The sequence below is a fragment of the Schistocerca serialis genome, chromosome 1, assembly GCF_023864345.2.
Source record: "Schistocerca serialis cubense isolate TAMUIC-IGC-003099 chromosome 1, iqSchSeri2.2, whole genome shotgun sequence".
In the NCBI taxonomy this organism is placed as follows: Eukaryota; Metazoa; Arthropoda; class Insecta; order Orthoptera; family Acrididae; genus Schistocerca; species Schistocerca serialis.
This window is the reverse complement of record NC_064638.1, coordinates 661,633,338-661,653,214: the sequence shown is the minus strand read 5'-3', so window position 1 is coordinate 661,653,214 and position 19,877 is coordinate 661,633,338. Positions and strand designations below refer to the sequence as shown.

Below are 19,877 nucleotides of genomic sequence, written 5' to 3'. Positions count from 1 at the left end.
AGTTATCAGTGAGCATGAATGGACACATACAGGAGGTGTACACTGGCAACATACAATATCCTGTTGCAGAGCATGCACTACAACATGACAGTCATGGCCTCTGTGCCTGCTGCTCTTGTCAACTCTTGGATGATGATTACAATCTCTTTTTTGGTTATTATCCTGTAAGCTCTCAGGTTTTCAAATCTCGTCCAGTGCAGTCCCCAATAATAATCAGTCTTTCCTTCTCATCTCATCCAGAAACTATCAACTGACCTGGGTTTCTGGGTGTCTTTCCTGTAATTCTCATTTCCTAAACCTCACCAGTCCTTTTTCTCGATCCCTCTTCCTTTCCCTTCAACCCTTCGGCCAGGAGGAGGAGCCACTGGCTCTGAAAGCTTACACATTTCCTAACTTTTGTGTTTGTTTGCTTGTGCCACTGCTTGGTGAGCAGATTTTTTATCTATCCAGTTATATTTTCAAAAACTGAGATTTTTGTTGATACGTGATAGATCATATGTATAATAAATCTTTCTCGTAAGTCTATTTGTGCAGTTGTACATATATCTGTGTTCATCTGTGTGCTTATATTTGTTTCGTTTCAGTGATGCAGCGTCATTCCTGGTGTCACAGCTAATGCCATTTGAAGAAAGAGAAAGAGAAGAATGGCTGGATAAAATTGTAGAACATATTCAAAAACAATGTCTGGAAACAACGAATATTGGAAAGGACAACATTGAGCTAGCAATACATGTAAAGTTGTCTGTTTATCTATGTAGGTTTAAAAAATTACTCTCATATTTAATTTAAAATAACGCAATAAAATGATTTACTGCTTGTTGGAAAGTATCAGTAACACCATCAGTGCCTTCTTCAGTGTGCTTAGAGATGCAATAAAGAGAAAGTAACATTGTTTCTCATTTGCCTAAAGTAGCTGCATTTCATGGTACTTCAACTGCTGGACAACTTTCCACAGATTTTTCAATTAATTTTGAATAGGTTCATGATTGAAACTCAAAAGTTCCGTGCTTGTTAACATCCAAAACTACTTTGAGAATCCTAAAACTCTATATATGACTGATCATCATGACTTCTTTTTTGTAATGATGCAGAAGAAGAAGACATACTGAATAGAATCTTGATTGGTGATGTGACTTGGGCTTATTATGCTAACGTGGAGACACATCTCCAGTAAATAGTGTGGTGTCGTTGCCCTACAACCCCCCCCCCCCCCACTCTAAAAAAATAAAAAAATAAAAAAAAATGGAGGCAGAAAGGTTTACAGCTACTGTTTTTTTTTTTGGGATGCTAAAGTAATTTTGTTGATAGATTTAACTGCTGGTGCCGTATTTTTGCATGACAATGCTTTGCAACACTTTGCCAAACAAACCAAGAATTGTTGCATCAGTTCAGATGAGACATTTTGAAATATGCATTGCAGCCCATCCTCTGTTTCCAGTGATTTTCACCCCTCTATGCACCTGAAAAAAGGTTTGGGCCCTATTGCTTTGAGTCTTTAACATTACCGGCTCTTCTTAAATGAATTGAAATTATGCAAAATAACTGGGAAATGAAAATATTCACTTTCTATAAATTCTGATGCGAAATAATCAGCAATGATGCAGACATTAAAGAAAACTTTGATTCTGTTGCTAATGCTTTTACATGGAGTATTAAACAGTTAAGTAGAAATTTTAAAATTGTAGTGGACCGCAGTTGGCTTGGAAGACAGTTCTTTTGGTAATCTATAAATTGACTGTGAAATTTAATGCTGTTTCCTTCTGGAAAAGAATGTGTTAATTTATAATTGGACTTCACAATGTAAAAATAAATTCAGGTTCTATTGGAATTTAAATACAAAAATAACTATGCATGAAATGGCACTTGAAAATTACACAGACCAGAAGAAAAGCTTCTGTATTTAATTGTTTCACAATTACTAATCTTGTAAGGAAAGAAGTGGTATTTTAAATGTAATAAAAATGAATTTAACGATATATTCAAAGTAATTGACACACACGCACACGCGCGCGCGCACACACAATCACAAGGAAAAAAAATGTTGTCTGTGAGCATAATACCTGATTCCTGTTCATTTAATTATTCCCAGAATCTGATTAAACATTGAGTCTCCACATAAGAATTAAAGCAGAACACCCAGCTAAATTAACATCAGACCAAATCTATAGCAGTTCAGACTTGAGTGAACTAACAAAGTGAGCGAACAAAATAAGCAGACAATGAGATGAAAAGTGATATCAGGACCCATGTACAATGGTGTATATAATCACTTGCGGTGATGATCTTTGTCCATTTAAAGATTACATTTATGGTTACAGCACTGTTATGTCTGATACCGTTAACATATCCATATAGTTTTATATGGTTCGTTTGAGCACTTAACAGTGTATGTTCCCACATATTCACATTAATAAAAGTCATGGGGAAAATTTTTGAAGTTTGGCTGTGACGCCATGAGACAAAGAGTGTCAAGTTGTTGTCATGGACCGGATGCAATCTCGGGCAGCAGAATGTTATGCAAATGGAATTTTTCAGCTTTTTAAGAGGTGATAAATTCTTAGACCTCAATGTAGGTGATGTGAGAAATAAAGTAGGTGTAGTTTTAAAATTGTTCTAATTTACATTAAGTATGCCAGCATTCCATTTACAACCTAATGGAATTTACTTTCCAGATAGCCCATGTATAAGCGTGCAAATTTGAAATAAAGTCTTTGTGGGCAAAATGATTTCATATGGCTGTTGTGTGAAAGCAACTGTGTGTAAGTAGTTACAAGTGTAACTTTGAATTTTCCTGTGATTGTGTTATGAAATTGGCAAGTTGTTTAGCAAAATATAGTATAAAGTGAACATTGTAAATTCTCATCCTGTATGCTGCTGGGCTAATGGGAATGATACTTAACTGAATAGCAGTGGCTCTTCGCTGATACTGTAGGTTCAGATCACACATTTACATTTATCCCATTTCTTACCTGACTGTGTATGTAGTACTCAAATTAATGATCATGGGATCTATACTACAAATAATAGCCCACAGCTAGTAAGCACAGCTGGCAAAATGTGGTTAGCTTGACTGAATAATGTAATTTATTTATGGATTGTACATTTGCAACAATACCAATGAAAGAAATGTTGTAATTACACCTAGTTCCATGTCGTCAGGTGGTAGTATGATCAGATTGTCAAGTTCTGATTACATTAACTGAGTCTAAAACACCTAGTGACCATGGAGTTCGTAACTCTGTATAATGTTTCTGACATAATCACAAAAAAATGGTTCAAATGGCTCTGAGCACTATGGGACTCAACTGCTGAGGTCATTAGTCCCCTAGAACTTAGAACTAGTTAAACTTAACTAACCTAAGGACATCACAAACATCCATGCCCGAGGCAGGATTCGAACCTGCGACTGTAGCGGTCTTGCGGTTCCAGACTGCAGCGCCTTTAACCGCACGGCCACTTCGGCCGGCACATAATCACAGACCAGAACTTTATATGTAGTATAGTGAGAAACCAAAATTCAGCTTTTGTATACCCAACTGCAAACATGTTTAACTGTAAATCAGTCCTTTGGAAAATAAAATCCCACACATAATATTGTCACCTATGTAAGCTCATCTGTTGCAAAAAATTTCAAAGACCTTCAATTGTGCATGATGTTCTGAGTCGAATCACAGCATTGACATCCATGAAAACTTCTGGGTTGAGCTACACATTGATCTCTGCAACTTTATAAAGCCCTGAAATCAAACCTCTGCTACTGCAGACATGTGTCTTCCTCCAGATGTTGCACCATCACCACCAAAGCCGCAATGCCATCTACCAACTAGAACAGTACTGCCTGCATTCTTTCATTTTTGTTATCTTTGGTTCTGCCTCTTTAATGTTATTTAGGGGAATTCTAATGATGCTACCACCACACACCATTACACAGATAGCATACCTGTCCACACAGATTTGTCTTTGACTTGTTTGCCATTCGGTGTCACTGTACACATTTCAGTGATGCCACACATTACCAAATGGCTTGGCTGTGTGCTACTGTTTGTACTGAATTGGGTATCATGGCTGTAATGTTTAACTGTTATTACCATGTTGTATATCAGTCCAGCCATTCACTTCCCATGGAATTATATGACTGTAAACCAAAACACACGTGTTTAAAGGGTTAAACATTGTTATGTGGTGTTTTTTCCAATGCTGTTATTTTGGATACTAAGACCATACATACATGAATATTTCTTCTGAAAGAAGGACCCACTTTATTTCTTATGTGGAGCACCTTTGACGGTGCTTCACACATCATCCTAACTGACGTACATCTTGAACTGAAATTAGACATACTTCTACTTTAAATGCTATGCAGAAGTGAAGCCCTTCACCGTTCCCCTAACTCCAATAGGCCACCGAGCAAGGTGGCACAGTGGCTAGCGCACTGAGCTCTCATTCAGGAGGTTGACATTCAAATCCCTGTCCAGTAATCCTTATTCAGGTTTTCTCTGATTTCCCTAAATTGCTCCAGGCAAATGCTGCGATGGCACAGCTGATTTCCTTCCCCATACTTTCGTAGTCTGAGCTTGTGCTGCTCCTCTAATGGCTGCACTGTCAGCTGGACTTTAAACTCTAATATTCCTTCCTTCCTCTTGTGCTGCTCCTCTAATGGCTGCACTGTCAGCTGGACTTTAAACTCTAATATTCCTTCCTTCCTTTGTCCCAATAGACCCTCAGCTTTGCTGCACTCCTAAACCAATGCATACTACCACCTTATACTTCTTGAACGTACTCTTTTAATTACTTTTCTTTTGTATATCACAGTGTTTTATGCCTATCCCTATATGTATTTAATGTATTGATTTCAGTGGGGATGACTGTGGAGGGGTAATTCCTCCCACTGTAGATAATACACTGTATTGAATGCTGTCAAGCATAATGTTGACACACACAGACTCCTCCCTCCCCACTCTCCCTGCTGCCCTTTCCTTGTAGGTATAACAACACTCACTGCTACTACAGAGCATATTGAGTCTCCTTTTAATCCAACTCATAAAAGTAAAACATGGCAGCTACTATTCAAGGTGAGAAGCAGCCCAAAACGTATGTGTACAATGTTTCACAGGCTTCCAAGTGGATAAATTTGTAGTAAGTCCCTTTAGATGATGCTGATCACCACTACACCACACCACATTTTGCCTCCTGAAGGTAAGAACTATATGACTGTTTTTTCGTATTTTTACACCAGTCTGTTTGATTATTGTAGTTGGTTGTACATTGTATAGCTCTCCTGCAATCACAAGAAGGACAAGTGTATCAAAATTTCATTATACAAAGAGAACAGATATAAATATTATTCTTCTGATTAATATGGCATGTCATTTGGAGTGGCTTATAAATGCTTTTCAGTAGAGCTATTAAATTTTACACACTACACCACCATTGAATTGCAATCATTTTTATTAATTGCCATTTCAACAAATGCTAATTTTACCAAGAAATAAAATTTATATCAACAATATTTGTACATAGGAAGACAGATAATGTGTATGTTTACCTTGTGATGTCGTCTCACTTTGTGTGCATATCTTGAATATGGGATTCTGGCTGCAGCAGCATATTGCTGTGTACTGGATAGAAAGACCAGTCCTTTCAAAAGCAGCATTCACCAATGGTAAATATTGCCTGAGAGTTTTTCCACAAAACTCGTGTTCCAGAATTCCACCTCCTCCTCCCCCTCCTCCTCCTCCCCCTCCTCCTCCTCCCCCTCCTCCTCCTCCCCCTCCTCCTCCTCCTCCCCCTCCTCCTCCTCCTCCCCCTCCGCCTCCTCCTCCCCCTCCCCCTCCTCCTCCTCCCCCTCCTCCTCCTCCTCCTCCTCCTCCTCCTCCTCCTCCTCCTCCTCCTCCTCCCAGAAGGGCCAGGGCCCCTCAGTGCACAAACGGTCAAAACTGGGAAACTGCCTCCGATGCATAAACCCCAACCTTTTGCACTATTGTAAAGTATACTCACTATGCCCCACGTCCCGGCACCATGTTCTGTCGGCCAATTACAGCAAGATCTGGTGTTCGTTTTATTTCCTATCTCTGGCCATCATCTCACAACACTGAAGAATATTTTTGTGGTGCAACTTTTAACACTTCAGTATTGAGGGTAGGCTATTTTTATACGTGTGCTGAGCACAGCATTTCTTACTTTTGGTTGTTGTGTTCATCAGGGAAGCAGTAAACAAACAACTGTAGTGAACAGAGAACTTAAATCAACTGACATTTTATAAGTACACGTGTTTATACATAAGTGAAACAACCCAAAAGGTAGAGTTATTTTTGTCCACTTGATATGGTGTGAAACTCATAGTGGAGCAAACAAAGACGATGATTTTGTAAATCTGTTTTTCATGTAAACCAGTATGAATTCATGAAACCTCGACTATCTTCTTGGTATGGCTTGTAACTCAAGATCAGTTGTATGAGGTAATATCTTGAAAGCTTCTCTCATTACCATTGCAACTGTAGGTAACATGAGATTCTCCAGCATAACATGTTCCACTATTATCCTCTTAGGTCGATGAAATATGCTCGTGGAACTAGAAAACGTATTTTAAATAGGTAGTAGATAGTGAAGATGTGACTGTGTGCTTTATGTTGATATATATGTAGAAATGATGAATAAAGTGCTGATAAAGGACATCAGCGAAGATCTGCCCAACTAACTGTGTTTTATTTGAGCAACAGAGTGTAAAAGAGCTCCTACAAAAGGTGTTATGTCATTTTGTAGTGAGTTGGCATAGTTGTGAGCTCTCTTACAACCCTCAACTCCCTGCAGACAGTGAAGAAGTCTGTATGATAGAAGTAGTGGAACTGAGTAGCGTGTCCACAACTTCAAGAAAATACAAGACGACTGAAGGTTAAAATGCCCCCATTAAATGTATGTTTATGTAGTTCGATCTATAGTTGGACAGTGATAATAGTGAATTCTCAATCATACCAATGGAGCAAGGGCTTCCACCATTCACAAGTATGAAAATGAGTGAAAACTAGAAAATTTCAATCACAGTTAATAAAAATTCACATAATAACTTAGCTGCTCCTTGTGATGAGGTACTTTGATATCCTCTTGAGCTGTTGCGTCAGAAAGCCCCAGTGCTCAACATTGCTGATGTACTAATTTTTAAATAAAATACAGAGTGTATCACCTTTTTTGTTTTGTACTAGGACTAATACGGGTTTACAGTGATTATGTATACATTTCTTGTATGACAACCTTCGAAAGAATGAGATTTTCACTCTGCAGCAGTGTGTGCACTGATATGAAACTTCCTGTCAGATTAAAACTGTGTGCTGGACCGAGACACGAAATCGGGACCTTTGCCTTTCACGGGCAAGTGCTCTACCAACTGAGCTACCCAAGCACGACTTACGACCCGTCCTAACAGCTTTAATTACGCCAATACTCGTCTCCTACCTTCCAAAGTCCTCAGAAGCTCTTCTGCAAACCTTGCAGAATTAGTACTCCTCGAAAAAAGGGTATTGCAGAGACATGGCTTGGCCACAGCCTGGGGTGTGTTTCCAGAATGAGATTTTCACTCTGCTGCAGACGGGTCGTAAGTCGTGCTTGGGTAGCTCTGTTGGTAGAACACTTGCCCCGCGAAAGGCAGAGGTTCCAAGTTCGAGTCTTGGTCCAGCATACAGTTTTAATCTGCCAGGAAGTTTTTTAACTTCTGAAAGAGTCTCTCACAAACAGCTTCTAAAAGACAATAATGCATACTTATCACTGACTGACTGACTGCCTCGGACTCTCTTACTCTTACTACTCCTGCCTCTCCCCTTTTATATAAAACTAAGCATTTGAATACATTGTTAAATGTAAGATTTACAAAATAACAATTAAAAGTCATTACCTGATTTTAATTACTTACACAAAAAAATGGGCCACATATTACTTACATGTTCTGATATTCAGTTTGCTAAAGTTTACTTAATTTCACAGACAAGTTCGAGTTTTACAGTACAGCAATTTAAATTATATTTTAGTTAATCATAAACCAATCACTTTGAATAAAATATTGTTAAGGGTATTTGGGATAGCTCTCAAGTAGAGCTATCATTTTAAATAGTCAAAATGAATAAACATTGTAGCTTTTCAGAAACAGGGGAGAAGTAAATTTTCAAGAATATGTGGTGCAACCTGGCTTTACAGTTCATATCATGAAATTTCAGAGTTGGATTATTAACAAACAGCTTACTCGTCTTTGTTGCTAATTTAAATTGGACAACATATTAATGTGAATTTTAATCCGAGATAGTAAACTCACTTGTAGTTATTTTAGAGGGCAGTTTACTACTCAAATTTGGTGTAGACATAAGAATATAGAGTCCAGAAAGTGAAAATTCGAGTTAAAATGAGCTCTTTAGACAATGTTGACATGAGGAAGGAATTTCAGATAGGGATGGGAACACAGTCCCATTTCAAAGTTAAAGTAAGGCAAAAGCTGAGCACATGAAGCTTGGGGTTACAGATCCATCGAGATGTGAGAACTTAATTACAACCCATAACAAGCGAATCCTTCATTGTTTCACTTCACAATTTGACTGTTAAAAAACTTTTTAGTGTTTCTTGTCATGTTTAGTGTTTCTTGTCATGTTACTTTTCATTTGGGCTTATATATGTTTCATTGGATTGAAATGATCGTGGTAGAATTAGCTTGATTGCGTATCGCCCTTCCGTTTTAACCAAACCATCCACATGGTAGTCTGGCATTTTGATTTGCACAGTGTTAGGAAGTCCATTAATTTCACCATATTAATGCCAAGTTTAATTCATTTCTCACTACACAAAACTAAATGTCAAATTTTCTGCACTGCAATATACGAAACTAGATGTCTAATTTTTTCCACTTCAGTACACAAAACAACACATCTGATGTTCTCCACTGCAATGACATAGTATTATTCCAACATAATGATGTGGCGTAACACATTGTTGACAGATCACAGAAAAACTGATATTTTGGTCAATAGACAATAGATTACATTTTTCTGGCGATATTTTTGGAGCAACTTTTTCAGCCCAACTGTATCGACCAATATTGGATGTCAGCTTCATCCCACGATGTAATAGAGTTGTGGTGTGTGATGTCAGGTGTGCAAGAATATTGACAGTATTTTCTTGTGTCTTTATTACTGCCTTGGAGTGTAGTTTGTGGTGGTAGATTGATCTGTAGCTTAGCCTGACAGATAGCTTAGGTTGAAAGGTGACAATTTGGTTGAGAGTTGGCAAAGCCAACGAACATGAATACAAAATCTTATCTGTCATGGCACATGGAGCTGTAATGTTAGGTTGTGAGCTGGTGGAGCAGTATCAAATGTGTAAGTTAATCCATATATGCCACATGTGGAAGAAAGGGTGTAGACTTCATCTTTTCTTCCTTTCAGTGACTGGCATTTTGGCTTACAGAGCTGTCTTAATCTTATGGTGTGTTTATCCATCTTTCTTTAATTGTTGTTCTAGATGTGTGTGTTTGTCTCAGCCCTCTTCCATCAAATTAGTAAACTTGAAAACAGGCAGCCACTTTCCTCCCACTCCACAGTAAACTGAATATTTTCATAAATGGAGTTAAGATGTTCCAAAAACTCCATCAGTTTATCCTCACATTGGCACTAGAGTATAAATGTTTCTCCAGAACAATGTTAGTTTCAGAACTGTGGAGTTGAATGCTTTTTCCTAAAAATTCTTTATACTTAAATTAACCACCAGGAGTGAGAGAGGGCTGTCCATGAAGGCACTGTCAATCTGTTAAAAATATTGGATATCAAATCAAAAGTAAGTCAGATTTAGCACATCCTTAAATAATGCTATTATGCCTTCCTCAAACTTGATGGCAGTCAGTGATAAAGAATCAGCGAGAGGTACTTTAGTAAACTAGGAGATGATGTCAAAGCTAAGTGATATTATCAGAGGTATGTTTTAACATTTTTGACACACCAGTAAAATCGCTCGAATGAGATACAGTCACATTTCCTCACAAAATGTTTAAGAATGATTCTAACCTCCTTTCTCCTTCCGTAGATTCTTCAATGGAATTGTAACATCTGCTGACACCATGTGGCCAAAATCCATCAGTTGATGGATACTAAGGAGACTCAGTTCCCTGAAACCATACAACCCAACATTAAAAATTACATGTGCTTGGGTAAAAATTGTGTTAATACAGAGATTATGTCTGAAGGAGTCTGCGCAATCGTACGTTTGGACACTTTCAATGAACATGCATCTAAACAGTGCATTTGAAGCTGCAGCAGTTTGTGTCCACTTGTCAGTCAGGCTAGCAGTATGTAATATCATTTACCCTTAGACAGATGCAGACCATACCATAGGCTAGTGGAACAGTTACCCCTACTCTTCCTCCTACTGGGGGACTTCAATGCCCACAATCCTCTGTGGGAACAGCACACACATCTAGCAGGGACCAAGAAACAGAGCAGTTGATTTCAGGAGTGGAAGTCTGCCTACTTAACACTGGAGTTGAAGTACATTTCAGCATGAGCCATGGAATGCACTCAGCCATATACATTACAATCTGCAAGCTGAGAATCTGTGATCAAGTGTAATGTCCACGGCAACCTCTGTGATGGCAACCACTTTTCTGTCACACTCTTTCCCAAACGATCAACCAGTGGGACACACGCCACATTGGTTGCTTTAGAAATCCAAGTGGCAAGCTTTCACCTCCAAAGTCACTTTAAAGGTAGTCAACAGAAGGGTTTCGAAGTAGTTGTACAAGATGCCCTAGACCAAATGAAATCGACAATCAAATGGTATAGAGGTACTCAAGGTACCCTCTGCCACACACCGTCAGGTGGCTTGCAGAGTATGGATGTAGATGTACATGTACATGTAAAAAACCTTAGCAGTGACAGCATGTAACACATCCTTGGATCTTTCAATTGTATTTGACAAGAAGGGAAATTTACCTGCTAGTTTCGGGAGAGTATTATTATTCCTATCCTGAAACCAGGAAAAAAAAAATCACAAATTTTGGCTAATTATTGTCCAGTCTTTTTAATGAACAGGCTTTATAAATTATTTGAAAGAATAGTCAACCGGACTGGAAGATGAAAAACATTTATCACAATTTTGAAGGGGCTTTTGGGCAATCTGGTCCACCACAGACCAACGTATGTGTCTGAAATTTGCAGTGCACAATGCTTTCATGCATCGCCAACGCCCGATGACTGTGTTCTGTAATCTGCAGATGCTTATAATACTACCTGGTGCCATCGGATCCTATCTACTCTGATTGAATGAGTGGGTATTTTAGGGGTGCTTATCCACTTTTGTACAATGTTTCCCATCCCTGCGACTGTTCCTATTCCAGATAGGTTCAGCCCTCAATAACAAATATACACAGGAAATAGAATTCCTTTAGGGGCTCATTTTGAACATGAACCTCATCACCATTACAGTCTATGGTATTGTGTCTGCCTTGGGACCCATGGTCTCACCATCACTGTGTATGGACTACCTTTACCTGTCTTGCGGTTCATCAGTGCACACCACAGAGCAACAGTTTCAGGGAGCCATACAGAAATCACAAAACTGGGCCCTGAATAATGGGTAGCGATCTTCATGTACGAAAGCTTTCACCTGGCCTTTTATTGTACTTTGGACTGTGCGTCCTCATGCAGAACTTCGCCTCTGTAACCAGTTGCTTGAAGTAATTGAAAACTCAAAATTTTTGGGCCTTTTATTTGAGAGTAAGTTAACATGGTTACCACATGTACATCTGCTGGAGTGAAATTGCATGAGAAAACTTAATTGGGGATCAGTTTTGAAAAGGCTTCAGATTCTGTGAAACAAGATGTTACGGAAGACTCCAATGCCACAGAAGATTCTAATCATCATCAGAGGTCTGTATGATGGCTACAAATGTCATGTGCTCAATAGATCCAGGAGAGGTAACAGCTGGAGTCTGGCAGGGCTGTATTTTGTCACCAATGCTCTTCCTACTTGTCCTTGACTTAGTTATGAGAAGAGTCACAGTGGGCAGGAGATGAGGAATGCAATGGGGGATCCATGAATGTCTGGATGATTAGGTTTCGCAAATGAAATTGTTTTATTAGCTCTGAAGGCTGACAGATATGAAAGCTAAATTAAACTTGCTGAAAAAATAACCATATGGTGCTGGGTTAAAAATAAACATGAATGAAACAAAGGAAAAAAGTGGGATATCAGATTATGGGTGACACTGAGTTTGATGAGAATGAAGCGCTTAGGTTTAGTGCATTCTAAATATAAAGAAAATGAGTTCGATAATAGGAATGCTGCAGAGGAAAAAAAACGCGAACAAGAGGAAATGAAAAATAGTATTCTTAGCCAAGTCTTGGATCAGTCGGCAAGAGCTCGACTAAATACTCTGATGATCGGTAAACCAGAAAAAGGTCGCTTAATTGAAGATATGATTGTGCACATGGCAAGGATGGGCTAACTTATGGGAAAGTTAAATGAAAATGGACTCATTAACATAATGGAAAAAGTTAGTGAACAGATGCTGCGACCTACTACAACTGTCAAATTTTATCGACGACGAGCGGCTTTGGATGATTCTGATGATGATATATAATGAAATAACTGGAAGAAGAAGGAAACTGCAACTGAAAGAAAACAATCTGAAATTAATTTAAAAGGACTGAATTATAGAGTTTTCGTATCCATAATATTGTTTATGATACATGCTCATTAACTTTCTTTTAATAGAAGCTTATATTCTTTATGGAAGCTTGTAAAATTACACTGCATTAAATGACGAAAATAATTCTGGGAACATGGAAGTGGCACTGCTTTGAAGGGGAGCGGCAAGTGGAGATTGGCAAGTCACTACTGTATCTGGGTAGTGTGGTGACAGGAGATGACAGAGCTGGAGAAGATGTGAAGAACCACTTAAGGATGGTAAATGCTGCCTTCATACAGCTGTATCCAATATGAAGAAACAGAAACATCACATGCAAAACTAAAATTTATATTTTTAATACAGATGTGAAGGCTGTCTTTCTGTACGGTAGTGAAAGTTGGAAAGCAGATGAAAAGATAATATCACATTTACAGAGCATCATAAATAGGTATCTCTGGCACATAATGGTGGCCAGAAAAAATAAGTAATGAGGATCTCTTGTGGAAAACAAACCAGACACCAGTATAAGAACAAATACGTGAAAGAAAGTGGAGATGGCTGGGTCACACATTGAGAAAGTCAGGTGAAGCAGTTGAAAGAAGACATTGGAAAGGGACCCCAAGGAGCAAGGAAGAAAAGCAGGCCTATAGGTACATGGAAGATGACAGTGGAAGCAGAACCAAGGAGAATTGCCAAGAGCTGTACAGAATTAAGGGAAACGGCCAAAGAGATGGATTGCGAGTTCTCTTGGAAATCCTGTTCCCTCATAGAGGTCAATGAAATTGAGCAAGTCACCTCCTGGGGATAGGCTCACGCTATTCTTCTGTGATTCTACAAAGTTCTGATCGTACCCCATGGGGACTACAAATATGTTTCTTATGGATCGTCAGCAGCATCAGTGCTGAGCTTGGTAAACTCTGTCCACGACAGTGGTGTGCAATTGGCAACTGCAGCCTTCCATGCAAGCCCCATAGGCAGCATTCTGGTGGAAGCTGGTATCCCACCCCTGAGGGCCAAACACCAGCAGCAACTTGTGGTGAATTATGTAGTCGTAATGCCTGTCCAATGCTTAAACATTCATGTTGCTCGACTCTTTTTCACACCAGTATTACAGACTGTTTATGAATCGGCTCGACATAGGTAGGCTAGGTGGGTGTAATTGTAATCTCTGTGCAAGGACCTCGTTCTGTGCATGAACCTCATTCACGGCTGTAAGGGAAATAAGACCCCACCGTTCTCAGATGTCTTTTCCATTCAGCCAAAGTTCATCTCCATGACTACTCCAGTTTGAAATACATCTACACAGATGGTTTAAATGTAATTGCTTTTGTGTACACAAGGGGGTGGAAGATGGATTCTCTGGTGAGTGCATGCAGTGTGTGCATTGCAGAGTGGGGAGCCATATCTGAGGCTTTGTAACACATCTAACTTCTTGCAACAAAAAACTTTCTGGTTTATAGTGTCTCCATTAGCTGCTTTCGTAGGCATATCTCGGTGCTATCCCAGAAACTTTATGCCTGCCAAAATCCAAGACCTATTAGTTGACCTCCACAGCTCCAGACTCACCATAACGTTCATCTGGACACTGGCCCATTAGAGCATACTGAGATATGAACTCGGAGACAAATTTGCAGAAGCAACTACAGGAGAAAAACATGAACTCAAAGTACCGGGCAAAGAATTATGATTGCAATGCAACATACGTTTTTTCCGTCAAGAGGACTCAGCCCACTGCAGCTTTGGTAGCTCTCTCACAAGAACCCATATTGTCAAATAGTGTGCCCTGCTGACTAATTTGAGGCAAGCTATAAACCTGTATATCTCTCTGCCCCACATACTTGCAAACAGTGATATAGCAGCTAAGTTTCCTTAGCAAAAGTATACATTACAATAAAATTTAATTCATGTGATTGTTCAACGTCAGGACAGGATGTGGAGGGCCACCTTTCGCTGTGACATGTGCCCCTACTGGCCTCCAGCTACCTTCTCCTTCAGTACTCACACACCTATTATATCTATATATACATATTTTAATTATGTAACTGTTTAAGCTCTCCACTCTGTATAAGTTTTCATTTTCTCAGTACATGTTAGTCATACTGCTTCTGTTGACCCTTCTTAGTATATCTGTTAATTATGTTGGTAAATGATGGTTGCTGAGGATGCGCTTCCCACCACACATATCTGGTGCAGGGAGCCCCAGCTGCAACCGCTTCCCCAGTGACGTCTGTTCCCTGTGACAAGCTACAGTTCCTAGCTGCCTGTATTTTATCTCACTTCTAACCATCTGTCTTAAGCTTCTGACATGTCTCCATTAATTTAGGAGGCTTGAATCATCCAACAACTGATTCATAAGTGGTGGGTATGACAAGATATTGTAAACTACGTAGAACAGATAATGATATTAATATCAGGTCTCAGTTGAAACATAATATCATCTTGACACAATATTTCGGCAGTTCTCCTGGCCACCATCTTCAGGTGTGCATTAACTTGCTGGAACTGAAATCAAACCACAGAGCTGGCTTCTTTGTACACCGGCTGTAGATCCACCGCACATGCACAAACATAACTGCTCTCTAGTGCAAAGTACAACAGTGTGTTGTTGTTGTTGTGGTCTTCAGTCCTGAGACTGGTTTGATGCAGCTCCCCATGCTACTCTATCCTGTGCAAGCTTCTTCATCTCCCAGTACCTACTGCAACCTACATCCTTCTGAATCTGCTTAGTGTATTCATCTCTTGGTCTCCCTCTACGATTTTTACCCTCCACGCTGCCCTCCAATACTAAATTGGTGATCCCTTGATGCCTCAGAACATGTCCTACCAACCGATCCCTTCTTCTGGTCAAGTTGTGCCACAAACTTCTCTTCTCCCCAATCCTATTCAATACAACAGTGTACCAGTGGTGAAAACTTGTGGAAATGAGTTGACACCTTTCAGTGATCAAAACAGAGACCGTTGCTCTTTAATGTGAAACAGAATAGGGTTCCAACTCTTGCTTAAATGATATCCCTTATTTCTGTTTATAATATTGTCAAATAGCCGGATTTCAATAGCTTCTTTCACTAAGAAGCCCCAGTAACACGATGCAGGGGCAGCCACTTGTGTCTCAGTATACAACATTTTACGTGCTTCAGTAAGACAATGTTCCACAACTGCAGATTTTTCTGGCTGCAGTAAATGTGTGTCGCAGTGGTGCTTCATGCATTGATCCTGGACTGTATGAATTGTCTGTCCAATATAGGCTTTCTGAGTTGTTACTTTGCCCAATTATTCACCAATTAACTGCAAAAAATCTTCAGGAGGAAATCTGGTAAAAAGTGACACATCAAAACTAACGAACAAATCTGATACACAGACTTGAAACGCTGAATAAAAACCAGGGAATTTGAAATATGATGCTCACATTTACCGTTGTTGGGGCTCAGAATGGGTGCCAAATTCTTGGCAAAGTTGTAATTTGGAGTGCACAAATTGCTAACAGTAGCCCGAAGAGGGACCCCTTGCTTTTGTGCATTAGGAAATCCGTATAATCTCAATGAGACTGCAGTACCAGTTCGAAGTTTTTTAAGATCATTGTAAGATAATTAACTCTTCTTCAAAAGTGTAAGTGTCTTGTGTTTTATATGTTCAGTTGGTTCATTCTGTAATCTTTGGTATGCTGAGTCTGCAAGTAAAAGATTCATTCTACTCAAATAATCGTCCCACAGAAGAAGAACCATTACATTGCCCTTGACTAAATCTTGGTCTTTTTGGTCTTTTCTGATGTGCACTCCATGTACATACCAGTTGGAGTCATTCCAGATGTGGAACGGGTCCTCCTGGATGCCATGAAGAGCACAGGTTGCAGCCAACTGCAGGTGGCTGCTCACGTCGGTACAAGTGATGTGTGTCACTTTGGATCAGAAGAGATTCTCTCTGGTTTCAAGCAACTAACAGAAGTGGTAAAGGCTGCAACTCTTGAAACTTCCTGGCAGATTAAAACTTTGTGCCGGACCGAGACTCGAACTTGGGACCTCTGCCTTTCGCGGGCAAGTGCTCTACCAACTGAGCTACCCAAGCACGACTCACGCCCCGTCCTCACAGCTTTACTGCTGCCAGTACCTCATCTCCTACCTTCCAAACTTTGCTGGGTAAAGCCGGAGATAAGCTCAGCCGAAATTTTTGTGAAGAACCGAATGGTGTTCTGAAAGGATAGGCTAAACATGGTTGGCGGTGGCATGTTTATTGCTGTTAGAAGTAGTTTATGTTGTCGCGAAATTGAAGTAGATAGTTCCTGTGAATTAGTATGGGCAGAGGTCATTGTTGGCAACCAGAATAAAATAATAATTGGATCCTTTTACCGCTCTCTCAATTCAGATGATACAGTTGCTGAAAGGTTCAAAGAAAACTTGAGTTTGGTTTCTAACATGAACCCGACTCATGCGATTATAGTTAGTGGCGACTTTAATTTACACTCGATATGCTGGCGAAAATACATGTTTAATTCTGGAGGTATGCATAAAACATCATCCGAAATCATGCTAAATGCATTCTCTGAAAATTATTTCAAGCAGTTAGTGCACGAGTCCAGGTGAATAGTCAACGGTTGTGAAAACACACTTGACCTCTTAGCAACTAATAATCCTGTGTTAATAAAGAGCATCAAAACGGATACAGGGATTAGTGAACACGGGGTTAACACAGCAAGATTGAATATTGTAACCCCCAAATCCTCCAAAAATAAATGAAAAATATACCCATTCAAAAAAGCAGATAAAAATTCACTAGACACCTTCCTTAGAGACAATCTCCAATCCTTCCAAATTAATGATGTAAGTGTAGCTCAGATGTGGCTTGAATTCAGAGATAGTATCGGCAGCAATTGAGAGATTTATACCAAATAAATTAACAAACAACGGAGCTGATCCTCCTCGGTATACAAAACGGGTCAGAACACTGTTGCAGAAACAACGAAACAGACATGCTAAATTTAAACAGACACAAAGTCCCCAAGATTGGCGTTCTTTCACAGAAGCTTGAAGTTTAGCACGGACTTCAATGGAAGATGCTTATAACAGTTTCCACAACGAAACTTTGTCTCGAAACCTGGCAGAAAATCCAGAGAGATTCTGGTCATATGTGAAGTCTGTTAGTGGCAAGAAACAATCAGAGCATTCTCTGTGCAATAGCAATTGAGATACTATCGAAGACAATGCTGCCAAAATAGAGTTACTAAAAACAGCCTTCCGAAATACCCTCACAAAAGAAGACGAAGTAAATATTCCAGAATTCGAATCAAGAACAGTTGCCAACATGAGTAACATCGAAGTAAATATCCTCGGAGTAGTGAAGCAGCTTAAATCACTTAGTAAAAGCAATTCTTCTGGTCCAGACTGAATACCAATTAGGTTCCTTTCAGAGTATGCTGATACATTAGCTCCATACGTGACAATCACATAAAACCATTTGCTCGACAAAAGATCTGTACCCCAAGACTGGAAAACTACACAGGTCACACCAATGTTCAAGAAAGGCAGTTGGAGTAATCCACTTAATTACAGGTCCATACCATTAATGTCTATATGCAGCAGGATTCGGGAACATATATTGCGATGAATTCTTCTCAGGTTATCAGCCGAGTGGGGGTGTCGTCTTGTCGCAACGTTTCAATGAGTTCAGTACGAAACTCATTGAAATGTTGCGACAAGATGACACCCCAACTCGGCGAAGATGATGGGTATGAAACTCATTGAAATGTTGCGACAAGACCCTGCCACCACTTGGTTGATAACCCGAGAAGAATTCATCAGTGGAATAGGCCAAGAAAGACTGCAATCACACATATATTGTGTTCAAACATTATGAATTACCTAGAAAAAATGATCTGGTGACACACAGTCAACATGGGTTTAGAAATCATCATACTTGTGTAACACATCTAGCTCTTTATTTGCATGAAGTGTTGAGAGTGCTATTGACAAGGGATTTCAGATCAATTCCGTGTTTCTGGATTTCCAGAGGGCTTTTGACACTGTACCACACAGGCGGCGTATAGTGAAATTGCGTGCTTATGGAATATCGTCTCAGTTATGTGACTGGATTAGTGACTTCCTGTTAGAGAGGTCACAGTTCGTAGTAATTGACGGAAAGTCATCGAGTAAAACAGAAGTAGTAGAAGGTAGTGTTATAGGCCCTTTGTTGTTCCTTATCTATATAAACGATTTGGGAGACAATCTGAGCAGCCGTCTTAGGTTGTTTGCAGATGACGCTGTTGTTTATCAACTAATAAAGTTATCAGAAGATCAAAACAAACTGCAAATCAGTTTAGAAAAGATGTGTGAATGGTGCAGAAACAGTCCAATATAAAGGCCGTAAATTAAACTAAATGCCTAGGAATTAAAATTATGTACAACTGAAATTGGAAGGAACACACAGACAATGTTGTGGGGAAGGCTAACCAAAGACTGCATCTTATTGGCAGGACACTTAGAAAATCTACTAAGGAGACTGCCTCAGCTACGCTTGCCTGTCGAGATTGGAATAATAGAGAATTGTGAAGGTGGTTCGATGAACTCTCAGCCAGGCACTAAAATGTGATTTGCAGGGTATCCATGTAGATGCAGATGTTTTGACTTAAACCTGAGCATAATACCTTCTCCTCTCCTACACATGCCTGCGCCACATTAATTTCAGATTGCACATCAAACTCAAATCCACATTCATACTGAAACGTTTGAGATCCACAGCTCCATACAGACTTTTGGGTTCACCTCCATTAATAGAAAGATATGCAGAGATTTCTTCCTCTGAAGTATCAATACCAGCAGCTTCAACTTTCATAACTTCAGCACATAAAACATCATCACTATTTTCCTTCAAAAATAATTCACCAAGATACAAGCATAAATTCATCAACAGCTGACGGTACTAATGCTGCGTCTCCCTTGTTAACCTCCTTAACAACTTTCGCTGTCACAATATCACCTGGAACATCGTCACTATAATCGTTACATCTGGTTAGTACCTCTTTAGAATTTTCTACACCATCTAACTCCACCAAATTCAGCTCCACTTCAGCCTCCTTTTGGCACATAGAATCTATCATTGTATTAACATTCACACACACTTTCGTCCCACATTCATAAAACAAATCATTTAGCCCTAAATTTTTGTCATCACATTTATCGTCCCCTTTCATTATCTTAGGATTACGCCTTTTACGTATGATCTGATTTGAAAT

The 19,877-nt window shown here is 39.5% G+C and overlaps 1 protein-coding gene across 5 annotated transcripts in view; it reads left to right on the top strand.

The window, feature by feature from the left end:
- Nucleotides 1–19,877, top strand: part of LOC126479561 (DNA polymerase epsilon subunit 2) — a 163,898-nt gene that overhangs the window by 29,175 nt on the left and 114,846 nt on the right. For all 5 annotated transcript variants that reach the window (XM_050103795.1, XM_050103798.1, XM_050103797.1 and 2 more), the window contains exon 2: nt 585–732. In XM_050103795.1, coding sequence (XP_049959752.1) covers nt 585–732 — 148 coding nt within the window. The remainder of the gene's footprint in view (nt 1–584; nt 733–19,877) is intronic.